Source organism: Juglans microcarpa x Juglans regia, chromosome 5D (genome assembly GCF_004785595.1).
Source record: "Juglans microcarpa x Juglans regia isolate MS1-56 chromosome 5D, Jm3101_v1.0, whole genome shotgun sequence".
NCBI classification, from domain to species: Eukaryota; Viridiplantae; Streptophyta; class Magnoliopsida; order Fagales; family Juglandaceae; genus Juglans; species Juglans microcarpa x Juglans regia.
Window position 1 is genome coordinate 32,999,771 of NC_054602.1, and position 12,820 is coordinate 33,012,590.

At 34.5% G+C, this 12,820-nt stretch overlaps 1 protein-coding gene across 1 annotated transcript; it reads left to right on the forward strand.

Annotated features, from left to right (window-relative positions):
• The first annotated feature begins 2,482 nt into the window (after nucleotides 1-2,482).
• On the forward strand, nucleotides 2,483-6,425 carry LOC121266450 (laccase-4-like). Its single transcript, XM_041170267.1, has 6 exons — nucleotides 2,483-2,709; nucleotides 3,943-4,094; nucleotides 4,358-4,602; nucleotides 4,784-4,912; nucleotides 5,027-5,953; nucleotides 6,050-6,425. Exons 1-6 carry the CDS (start codon nucleotides 2,614-2,616, stop codon nucleotides 6,178-6,180), a joined length of 1,680 nt encoding a protein of 559 aa, XP_041026201.1. The 5' UTR covers nucleotides 2,483-2,613; the 3' UTR covers nucleotides 6,181-6,425.
• Nucleotides 6,426-12,820: the final 6,395 nt, after the last annotated feature.

Consider the following 12,820-nt stretch of genomic DNA (forward strand, 5'->3'; position numbering starts at 1 on the left):
TCATTAAATGTTGTTGTCATATCCATATAGTTGTCATGTACAATTTGCCAAAACATGAAATAAATCTGCCCTTTACGCCAAATAAATAAATAAATAAACATATGTAGACAAACCTGCGCGCCATCTGATGATGATGAGATATATAGCAATTCGCGGATCATGAATCTGAGACAAATTAAACACGTGTATGTTATGGTAATAATTATCTTTTTAGAAGATCATTAGATTGACATGCATGCAAGTAAAGTTATCAATAAATTTTATTTTTACTACAAATATATATGTATACGGCCTTCAACACTCTAATATATATATATATATATTAGCTCTTCAAAGATAGAATATATTAATATATTTTTAGAGTGTTGAAGGCCGTATACATATATATTTGTAGTAAAAATAAAATTTATTGATAACTTTACTTGCATGCATATATATATATATATATACACATACTAGGGAATGACCCTGGGTGCGTTATTTCCGGAATGCACTTGATATAATGATTTAAATAAAAAAATTGAAAAAGTCTGTAATTTATTTGTCTAGAAAAAGAACATAAAAGGTTAAAGAAAAACAAAAAATCAAGATTAATAAAAAATTTAAACTTCAGCAAAATATGAGCATTGGTCTGCATCTATATTGGATTATCTATTTACTATCTATATAATAATAAAATATTATTAATTTTTAATTTTAAAAAAATTGAAACAAAAAGAAAGAAAAATGAGTACACTGTCAGAACAAAAAGGACATGAAAAATAGAGGTCAATTCATATGCGCCGTGGGGCTATTAAGGATCTTTTGGTAAAACATGATCTTTTATTAAATTCTATAAGGGAGTTATACGTTAAATGACTAAGGGTCTTAATGACCTTTTAGTAAAATATGATCATTCATTAAATTCTACAAAAGATCTACACGTCAAATGATCAAGAATTTTAAAGGCTTTTTAGTAAAATAAGATTTAACAGATCAGAAATAACAAAAGTTAATGAAAAAATAATAAAAATTACTATTCACATTTAGATAGCCATTTATTATAATAGAGTAGATATATATAATAATTAATAACCAACAAGATTCAAAGTAAATCAAATATACTAATCCATTAATTGATCTTTGAAAAGAGCCAATTAAATTTTCATAGAAAATGACCATGCAGTATGATATTGGAGTAGACAGCTATCATATAAAATACCTGATCTACGATAAAGAAAATTAATTAAGAGGGATAATTAGAAAAGAGGTGGTTGCTGTGTTGGCATCTCTGATGAATCTACTGATCATCATGAATAATTACGTATAACCTCGATCGTTATATTTTAATTAATTAAAGACTAATTAAATTAATTATATAATATATTACCTTTTTTTTTCCAATATCAACATTAATTAATTAATTGCTCTAGAAGGGAGAATTAATTAGGAAAAATATTAAAAAGAAAAAGAGAGAGCTAGGGTGTTGATCATCAGTAGCTGGTACTTACCCACCGTTAGTTTAATCTTGGCTTTCAAACAAACCATAAAGTCCGTCATGTTGGGCTGCTATCTGATACAGTACGACCTCTGAAAGCCATTTCTCAACTGTAAGTTATTTTATTTGCTAAGCATCCATCCCGGCCAACTTATTTATAATTAATTAGCACTATATAATTTATTTAATTACAATTAATATATACTGAATTAATTTTGACAGATACATCAGGATCATCTAGTATATTTAATTAGTGAATATTAATTAATTAATTTATAATAAGGCCAAGCTGGTGAACTGATCGATCTCCAATTAATGGGACCTCATGATCTTCCTAAAATATGTTGACTTCCAGCCACTTGATCAGCTTGTACGTTAAAATTATGTCCACAAAAGAAATATATAAAAAGAAATATATTATATATATATATATATATATATATATATATATATATATATATATATATATATATATATAATGTGGCCGGATGATCGATCGACTGCCCTCTTATACTTAATTCTCGTATGACATATATATGGATAGTTACACGTAGAAGTAGCTTGCTAAGAAGGCCAAAAAATTGTAAATAATTGTCCCGACCTACTCGTTGATTTGACCCAAAAAATTAAAAAAAAAAAAAAGGAAATTTGACTAGGCTAGCTTTTAGGGTAAAAAGAAATAATAATTATATTCTGCTGATAATTGCTAAATTTTAATTAAAAGGTAATTAGTTTGCAATATTCTAGTGTAGGGTTTTAATCAGAAAATAGGACTGTTGAGCTTAAAAACCTTAAATCCAAAACTACATTGGTCCAACAATAGAAACAAAAACAACTTTATGTAACATGCACGATTTCATGAAGGGATCGAAGCCGCTTGTCGTCCATGATGATCGTGATAATCAGCTTCTGAATCAAGAATCCCTTAGTTCACCTAACCAAGTTAAAACGACATTTGGGGAGCAATGCCACTATGATCGCCCACTTTATAAGGATGCATGCGTTGGCCTGTCTTTCATGACTGCAACAAGCTAAAAGGAAGAACAAAAAACTAGGACCAAGATCGAACTGGCAGCTAGCTAGTGAGATATTGAGAAAGAGAGCTAGCTAGAAAAGGGGTTCATCATCAGCAATTAATGGGTTTTTGGGTGGTTCGGATTCTGGCTCTTTTGGTCGTGTGCCTTTTTCGGCCAGCTTTGATCGAGTGCAGGGTTCGCCATTACAAGTTTAATGTAAGTACTTACAGTACTAATATATATTACGTGCTGATGATTCTTCATCATTCTAATTATGATTGGCATGCATACAATATTGTTTGGTGCTGAGGAAAGTTGTGTCGTTACGCAGCTAGCTCAAACCATACATGCAGCATGCTACAGATCATGGAAAGCCAGGCTTCCGGCCATGAACATGCATATATATATGGTCGGATATATATAATATAAAGAACTTCGATCTATCGTATTGGCCGGAGTTTTCCTTGATGATTTTGTTCTATTTTCTCCTTTCTCATTTAGTTTAGTTAATGTGATATGCATGCCTGACATTGAAAGCGCAATAATTAATAATTATCATACTGTGAGATTTACAAATATGAAACTTGTCACCTTTTATAATTTCTCTCCTTTCTCTTGCATGCATGTTATCTAGCTTTATCCTTTACTTTTCTTTTTGAGAAATGTTTCCTAGATCATTTTTTTCGACTTTTGGGTAAGTACTTAAGTTAGAACAATATTTTTCTTTCATTTTTATTTTTTAAAATTTCTGTCACATTTAGCTAGCTAACTGATGTGAAAATTTTAAGTGGTTTCATAAGTTAATCACTTGTCCTGCTAAATGGTACCGATAGCTAGACCGATAAGTGTAAAATCTTTTTCTTTACATATTTCTTAAACATTTTTAAACGTATATTTTTTTTTAAACAAAATAATAATAAAACAATTGTATCGGTCAATTTGGGGGGTCCAATTCATCGGTTCCCCAGCATTTTCTAACTACTTAAGATGCGACACGCCAACCAGTGTGATTGAGAACAGTAAAATTGAGAATGAGAAATGAGATTTCTCCTTAAACCAATATAAAACTTGTCACCTTTCAAATTTTGGAGTGCCAATTGATTTTGCACTAATATTCGGTACTAGTATAAGTAATCAAAATTATGAAACACATTTCTAAAGCATTTTTTTATGCCTTTACGTTATAATTTTCTATAATAAGATTAATGATATAATTACTTGTACAAAATAGAAAGCCAATTTTAGTAATGTTTGATCACTTAATTAGTGTGAATGCTAAAGTACTCCTCAATCATTTTCGACAATGAACTAGAAGGTATAACATGATCTATTTGCTACCAAATTAGCTGTAAATCATGAATAAAACTTTGCAACAACTTAATGCATATATCGCAGACTTTTAATAACATTAATTCTAAAAAGTTCGTTTGCTGGCCTTGTGTGAATTAGGTGGTGACTAGGAATACCACCAGACTATGTTCATCCAAGCCCATTGTCACAGTGAATGGACAGTTCCCAGGACCCACCCTTTATGCTAGGGAAGATGACAATGTGCTTGTGAAGGTCGTCAACCATGTCCAATACAATGTTTCCATTCACTGGTAAGCTCCCAAACTCTCTATTTCATCGTTCTAAATTTCTCTTAAATACCCAATTATAATTAAGAGTAGTGTTATATACAGTTTTAACGTTTGCAAGCTCTGCGTTGCACTGATCTCGATCTGTTTGAAAAAAACAGATTTATCAACTTTTTTTCAAATAAGTTTAGATCTTACACACCTTAAGACTGCAAAAGTCATTTATATATAATTAATCTTGATCACGCCCAACATATATATTTACTCTCTTAATTATAATTTGGCAGGCATGGGGTTAGGCAACTCCGAACGGGTTGGTCAGATGGGCCAGCATTCATTACTCAATGCCCTATCCAGCCAGGGCAAAGCTATGTGTACAATTTTACTATCACAGGCCAAAGAGGCACACTTCTTTGGCATGCACATATTCTCTGGCTAAGGGCGACAGTCCACGGTGCCTTGGTCATCTTGCCTAAGCGTGGCGTGCCATATCCCTTCCCAAAACCCCACAAGGAAGTCGTTGTTATATTAGGTGAGTTCGAAAACAAAAAAACAAAAAGATAATACCCATTTTCTCTATCTGCTAATAGTATCTGGGGGTGGTTGGCACAATAACATTTGTACTGATCTCCTCAACTAACAACGTACAAGAAAAGGGCAGTATATACGTAACATGATGTTTGATTTTGTTCTAAAAAATATATAAATTGCAGCTGAATGGTGGAAATCAGACACTGAAGCTGTGATCAATGAAGCTCTAAAGAGTGGATTAGCACCAAATGTCTCAGATGCACATACCATTAATGGTCATTCAGGGCCAGTAGCCAATTGTTCCTCACAGGGTACGTACTTCATAAACATAGCTAGCTTTGGAATCACATATGAAACTTCTACTTTGATTTGGATTCATTTTTAAGAGCTTTCTAGAAATTAACTTGCCTAATGATCATGTGCAGGTGGGTTCACATTGCCAGTCAAAAGTGGTAAGACCTACTTGCTACGTATAATCAACGCTGCGCTCAATGAAGAGCTGTTCTTCAAGATTGCTGGGCACCAACTCACCATAGTGGAAGTGGATGCTACGTATGTGAAACCAGTGAAACTTGACACAATAGTGATTGCCCCTGGCCAAACCACTAATGCCCTTATAACAGCTGATCAAAACTCTGGCAAGTATTTGGTAGCTGCCTCTCCATTCATGGACTCCCCCATTGCTGTGGATAACCTCACTGCAACAGCCACTTTGCATTATTCAGGCACACTTGCTAATGCCCCCACAACTCTTACTACTCCACCTCCACAAAATGCCACTGCAGTTGCAAACAATTTCATAACCTCCTTACGAAGTCTTAATTCGAAAAAATACCCTGCTCAGGTCCCATTAACAATTGATCATAAACTGTTGTTCACTGTCAGTTTAGGGATCAACCCTTGTCCAACATGCAGAGCCGGGAACGGAAGTAGGGCAGTGGCTAGTGTCAACAATGTCACATTTGTTATGCCTACCACTGCTCTACTTCAAGCACATTACTTCAACATTTCGGGGGTGTTCACTACAGATTTTCCTGGTAACCCACCAAATGTATTCAACTATACCGGCTCTGGACCATCGAATATACAGACCACTAATGGCACTAAGGCTTATAGGCTGTCTTACAATTCAACGGTTGAACTTGTTCTACAAGACACTGGGATCATTGCCCCTGAGAACCATCCAGTCCATCTTCATGGCTTTAATTTCTTTGCCGTTGGTAGGGGACTTGGGAATTACAACCCAAAGACAGATCCCCAAAATTTTAACCTTGTTGATCCTGTGGAGAGGAACACAATTGGTGTGCCATCTGGTGGATGGGTAGCAATCAGATTTCTCGCAGACAATCCAGGTACCACGTTGATTCCAGACCAGATTTTAATAAACATTCTCTCTGTAGCTTTTTTAAAGTATCTTATACATGTTTTTGTACTTGGTATGATTGTAGGAGTTTGGTTCATGCATTGTCATCTGGAAGTGCACACAACATGGGGGCTTAAGATGGCATTCTTGGTGGACAATGGCATAGGACCTAGTCAGTCACTTGTACCTCCTCCAAGTGATCTTCCACAATGCTAAGCCACCCCCAAAATATTTATTGCTATATATACAGGTAGGGAGGTCTCCAAGTCGAAAAAGATGAGGGAGAGACAGATCGAGATAACATGATGGGGGAAATGGCCGAAGACGAAAAAGAGGAAGCGTAAAACCATAGCTAATTAATAAACGAGTGAGATCTAAGATTCAATTGTTTTAGAGTAATTGGAGAGAAATTTCCATGCAAATGTTTGAATAAAATTGTACAAGCATTCTAGTTATCTATTTTTTTTTTTTTTTTTTTTTGGAGGGGGTATTTATAAATTATGTCAGATTTCGAATGTATAAGCTTTTGTTATCCTATGGAAGCTCCGAAGGATTTTCATTTGTTATATATACAAAAACTCTACTCGTACACGCCAGGGGAACCCCCACATACCTGTCCCTCCAGGTGTACAAATGAAACGGTGTGTTTCATATACACTAAACGATTGTGTCTTTGCTTTCTCCCTCCCTTCCCTTCATCTACCATCAGAGTAATACAAATTCCTTTGAAGCCTTCCTCCCAAACAGAGTCTTTCGTCTTCACAGCTTCGAGTTCGCAGCTTCTTCTTCTCAACTTCTTTGCATCTTCCAAACAGAGTCATTCATCTTCACAACGTCGTCTACCATGTGAGCAAGCTCTGGTTTTCCACTTCGTATTCTCCTTTGTGTTCTAGATCTGCGATTTCATCTCCCTTCGTGGTCTCTCTCAACCTTCCTCACCTTCCTACCCCAGACGCCTCCATGAACCCACAAACGCCTCCTATCCCCTTCGTCTTCTCCATGAACCCATAACCACTCCCCCCTTCCTCGTTCTATAGTGAAGTCAAATGTTGGTCTTCTGCTTTTTAATATTGTCTTCTCATTGTTTGAAAAGTACACACTAACCACTAAGACACATCTCTTAACATCCCATAAGTAGCAGATTGATATGTAAACATATATCAAGAAAGAAATGGAAGTCTAGTTCGTATAAATTTGAGGTCAAGTTCTTGTCTGTAAAATTTATCTTAAAAAATTATTTATAGCTTCTTTGATTACATTTTCCTTTCTAAAAATCTTTCTTGGTACAGAGGGATGGTTAATCCACAAGCTGTAAACTAATGTACTATGAATTCTATCACTTGTTCAGTACTCACAATTCACTCCCCTTTGAAGAGTGAAGGAACATTTACTCATTTAGTGGGAAAAAAACTAAGCTCAAAGAATGATATTTTACAGGTACAATCACGAGATTCATACTAAGTGAATTAATAATAATTTGGGAGGTTCTCACTGATTTGGAGACTCCCAGATCGAATCCCAGAAAATCCCAAGTTGAATCCAACTAATATAAGCCATTTCCTCGAGTGATGGCACTCTCTCTCTTAGAAAAAGTTTTTCTTTGGCTGGATTTCTTGAGAGATGCTAGATGTTTTTCTTCTTGGACATAGATTCGGCTGGGTTTTCGTCTGATTTTGTTATTATTTTTTTAAAAGTAATTCTACAATCGTGAAGTGTGTAAACATCGCGTAATCATTTTGAAAAAGAATGGAGTCTATTATTAAAAAATTAATTTTTTTTGTGTGGATCTCATGTTTTATTCACTTTTTTCAAAGCGATTACGCGACGGTTACACAATTTATAGTTACAAATATATATTTTTTTCTAGTATATTTGCTACGTGGCAGTCGATTCCCCGAAAGATCCTCCACCCCGGGTACCTGTAGCAGCTTTGTATATATATTTGGCTAGTAAGAATTTTCCATCTTTGCATCAAAGCCGTTACTTTATTGAGAGCCCAATTTGTGCCGATAAATGAATGTAATGTGGATAGGCCCATTTGTGAGATGCTTCTGTCCCGACCGTACCTTTAACAGTGAAACTTTGGACAACCATTTTGTGAGGCTCTAACCCATAAATGGATGATATTCTTCAAAGCTGGGTAGAATCTATCTAAATGAATTCTAGATTAATTAGACTAAATTGTATTGTATGAAGGATGCGTAGCGATTTTAGTTTGGATTCGATGTCTGAAGTGTTACCTACCTAAACATTGTAGGTAGGTAGCCACCCTCAGGCCTCCTGGCCTGTACCCTACCCCCATAATCCCCCCTACCCCCAACCACCCGAATCAGTAGGTTTGCACTACCACCGTTTGGCCGTAACCTCAAGAAATCACACAAAAAGTTTATGCAACCAAAAGATATCACAACCCTTCGACAATCATTCAAACATTACAATCAACTATTACTTTTGCTAAGTATATGCCTTCTGGTAGGCGTCGCGAGTTGCTGCGGTTGATGGGTTTTGGGGAAGGCTTTTTTCCTTTCAAATATCTGGGTGTTCCTATTATTTCTGGTAGGCTAAAGGCTATTCAGTTAGAAGATTTGGTGATTAAAATTAAAAGGAAGTTGGAGGGATGGCAGCATAAACTGCTTTCTAATGGGGCTCGGCTTCTACTCTTACGGCATGTGCTAATGAGCTTACCAATTTATTTGATGTCTATCTTGCATCTACCTTTATCGGTATTAAAGAGTATTAATAGGTGTTTCAGTAATTCTTTTTGGGGGTCTGTTGCTGGAAGACCCAAGAAGCATTGGCTGGCGTGGTCTTCTTTATGTCAACCAGTAGCGGAAGGAGGAGTAGGGCTGAGAAATTTACAGGATATTCAAAAATCCTTGCATATGAAATTTGCTTGAAAAATTCTTGTGGATAACTCTTTGTGGTCTAATTTTTTTACGGCTAAATACATTCGGAATAAGCATGTATCATTGGTGGATTGTCACAAAGGAACACGGTTTTGGAAATCAGTTATTCAATGCATGCCTGATGTTCTTAGGTTGACGAAGTGGAGGATAAAGGAGGGGAATGTATCTTTCTGAAGGGACCTGTGGCTTGATGAGGGTCCGCTGGTGCAGCTACAGCCAATTGTGGAGAGACCAAACCTTATGATTAAAGAATGTAGACTTGAAGCAGGTTGGGATACTCAGCTTGTTCGAAGTCTTGTGGGAGATGGTAAAGTTGAACAAGTTATGCAGGTTTTGAATAAGTGTAGGAAAGGGGCAGATTTACTAGTGTGGTTGGAGAATGTGGATGTCAAGTTCTCGTCTAAAAGCGCTTGGGAATGTATAAGGATTAAAGCACCAAAAAATAGATGGTCCGATTGGGTTTGGCATCCTTATATGCCAAAAAAATTTTCGGTGACTATGTGGAAAGCTATTCGTAATGGCCTTAGTGTGGATGACAGGATACAAAAGGTTGGGATTCCTATGGTGTCAAAATGTAACTGCTGCACAGATGGGGGTTATGAAGACCTGGAGCATGTTTTGGTGGATGGACAGATAGCTTCAGAAATTTGGAGACGAAACTATGTGCAGGTGGGGATGTTTTATGTGGCAGGTGGGAGTTGGAAGGAAAGGGTGGAAACGTGGCTTCGTAAAGCTACCAAGGAGTCTCAAATGGGACAAGTGTTTGGTCTCTTGCCAACAATCATCACATGGTGTTTATGGATTAGTAGGTGTCAAGCTCGTATGGAAGGCATTCAAGATCCGGTAGACAAGGTATGGAGAAATGTTTTATTTTGGCTGGCTTGTATAGGGGAGAAACTTAATGCTGGACAGAGCATAACGCGTTGGGGTGAATCCACATTGAGAGCATTTAATATTCCTATCAAATCGATTAAAAGAACGCTCCCAAAATTGGTGTATTGGATGAAACTGGAGGAGGATTGGTTAAAGCTCAATGTTGATGGTTGTAGCTATGGAAATCCTGGTTGTGCAGGAGCAGGTGGTGTGGTGAGAAATAAGGATGGGAAAATGTTGTTGGTATTTACAAATTCACTAGGGAGGGGTTCGAATAACTATGCTAAATTAATGGGTCTCTTACTTGGTCTTCAGCTTGTGAAAATCCTAGGGGCCTCTCGGGTGATTTTAGAGCTTGATTCCATGGTGGTGGTTAACTAGATCAAAGGTGCACGATGTAATATTTGGTATGCTGAAGATTATTGGGAGGAGATTATGGAATTGTTACAATTGTTTACTTATCAAGTGCAACATATCTACTGACAAGGTAATAGCCTAATTGACTGTTTGGCTCGTCTGGGTGCGGATGGGCAGTCGAAAAAGTGGAATAATATAATAGAGGTGTCGAGGGTGGTGAGAGGTTTGCTAAGATTGGATCTCCTGGGATTACCATATATTAGAGTATAATGTTTTTTGGTGCTTTTTGCTTGTTTGAAATCTTTAATTGATTTTGTGTACTGAGTTGTTAGTTGTAACCATAGTTTTCCTCCGTCAAAAGTGAGGACAATCAATAAATCAAACTTAAAAAAAAAAAAAAAAAGTCTAAAAAACGCAACAAAACAATCAACTCCTCTGCATATCCAAAAAACTTGACCAAAAAGAGGCAGACTATAGGGGCTTGTGGGTCTCTTTGCTCGAGGGCTCATGCATGGGTACCTGTCCGAGCAAAAGTCATTTATAGATCAATAAGTTTATTATTTTTTTAATAGCTTTAACAAAATTATTCAACTTATGGTGACCATACAAAATGCAGACAGGAAGGATAAGAGACAAAGTTAAAAAAACAAAAAGTGGAATAATTACGTGTGACATGAGATTTACTTGATTCAATAACGTACTTATAATTACAGAGTACGTGATATAAATTTTACACAAAAAATTTTACCCCTTCATATCACTTAATATGTAAAATCTACTTTACAATTTAATGAATCTCATTAAAAGGCACTAAGGAAAAATGGACAAAATTCATGGATATAATAGAGTTGATGGTAAAATGCTCTTTTTCAAATAAATCTTGGGAGGACAATGGGGTTTATTTAATTTTTTGGGACAAGAAAATTTACTTTTGTAAATTTATTTTAAGAAAATTAAGAGAATAGAAAGCTAAAGGAAAAATACATTTTTCAAAAACTTTTGGAGGACGATGGTGTTAATTTTAATTTTTTGTGGAAAATATAATTACTTTTTTGAATTTGGGAAAAAAAAAGAAAAATAAAACGGGCTCCCTTTTTTTTTTCCAGATTTCTTTTTTTATGTTTTTTAGTTTTTTTTTACTTAGTTATTAAAAAAATATTGTTTAATAATATTATGATTTTTTTTTCTTTTTTAAAAATATTTCAAAGTGTTAAAAAAAGAATGTAAAAAATAAGAATTTCTTTTATCACATTATTTTTTTTAACACTTTTAAATATTTTTTAAAAAAGAAAAAAAATTACAATATCATTAAGCAATATTTTTTGAATCACTAAGTAAAAAAAAAACTAAAAAGATAAATAAAAAGGACAATCGGAACCTAAAACGGGCTCCTAACATTTTTCAATAAAAAATAAAGACAATAACTAAATTTCAAAGAAATTTGAGTGATCCGAACATTGTTTAGGAGTATATGTACTCTCATCTTGTTTTCTTAAATCCAGCCCAACTTTGTCATATGGGTCCAATCCCTTGACTCTCACATGGGCCTTTTAAATATAAATATCATGGAGTGACATCGTTGGGTTTTCATTATTATCATGTAAATGATGTAGTGTTGTCTACCAATCACAAGATCAATGCAAAATTTTTAAATAATAAATTCAATGTTGATGGATAATGCCAAATCAACATAATAGGATACGAGCACAATGACACTATGGTATACAACAATTTTCTTATATATTAATAAATTCATTATATTAAATTGACTTGAAGATGACATGTTTCAATTAACTTGTTTAGACCGAATTGATCACATACTTGATTTGATAGTTTGATTTGCAAAAATACATATTTAATAAGAATGAGTTATATCAATCATATCCTTAATAGCTATATTAATGATAACATCATGATTTTGATAATTGATATTCATAAACATAACAGATAAATGTATATATACCACTTTTCATTTTATACCCAAGCATCTAATATAAATTAATAAGATTACAAAATAAAACTCATCTAAAGAAAAATATTAAAAAAACATAAGATGTGTACGAAGATATAATATGAACACATACTTCCCCAATTATAAGCATCATGATTAGGTATTAACATTAGATATTAGCTCGCTCTTAGGCTATTATTTTTTATGACCAAAAGTAATTTGACCATAGAAATATGCAAGTCAATTGCTTAACCAAATTGGTATTGTCCTGATTGATGAGTTATAGTCCTTAGATTCATGATACTGTGATACCCCGTACTGATTTATGAGTTGGATGGTATATGAAATTTGGAGAAGTTATTCATCTTAATTTATAATGATAATATTATAGCAATAATCATTTGAGAAACTATATGTATAAGTCTAAAATAAATAAGTCTTGTGTAAGTCTTTATAAAAAGGTAAACTTCACTTTAAAAATGTAATAAATATATATATATATATTTTAATAGGATCTACTTTTTTACAAAAAATTTATGTAGAATTTGTCTACTTTTAGAAGATTAAAATAAATAAATAAATAAGACGTGAACTCAGAGGTGCGCGGCAAGACTCTAATCCTTCGATCCAGCATGGGACCGAGTTTGGGTAAAATGCCACCAACCCTCCTTTTCATCAGTACCTTATGGCATATATCCTCCGGCCCTACCTACTGTACGATAAGCTGCAAACCAACTGCAAGAAAGAGATTCAAATAATATTTTTGGAG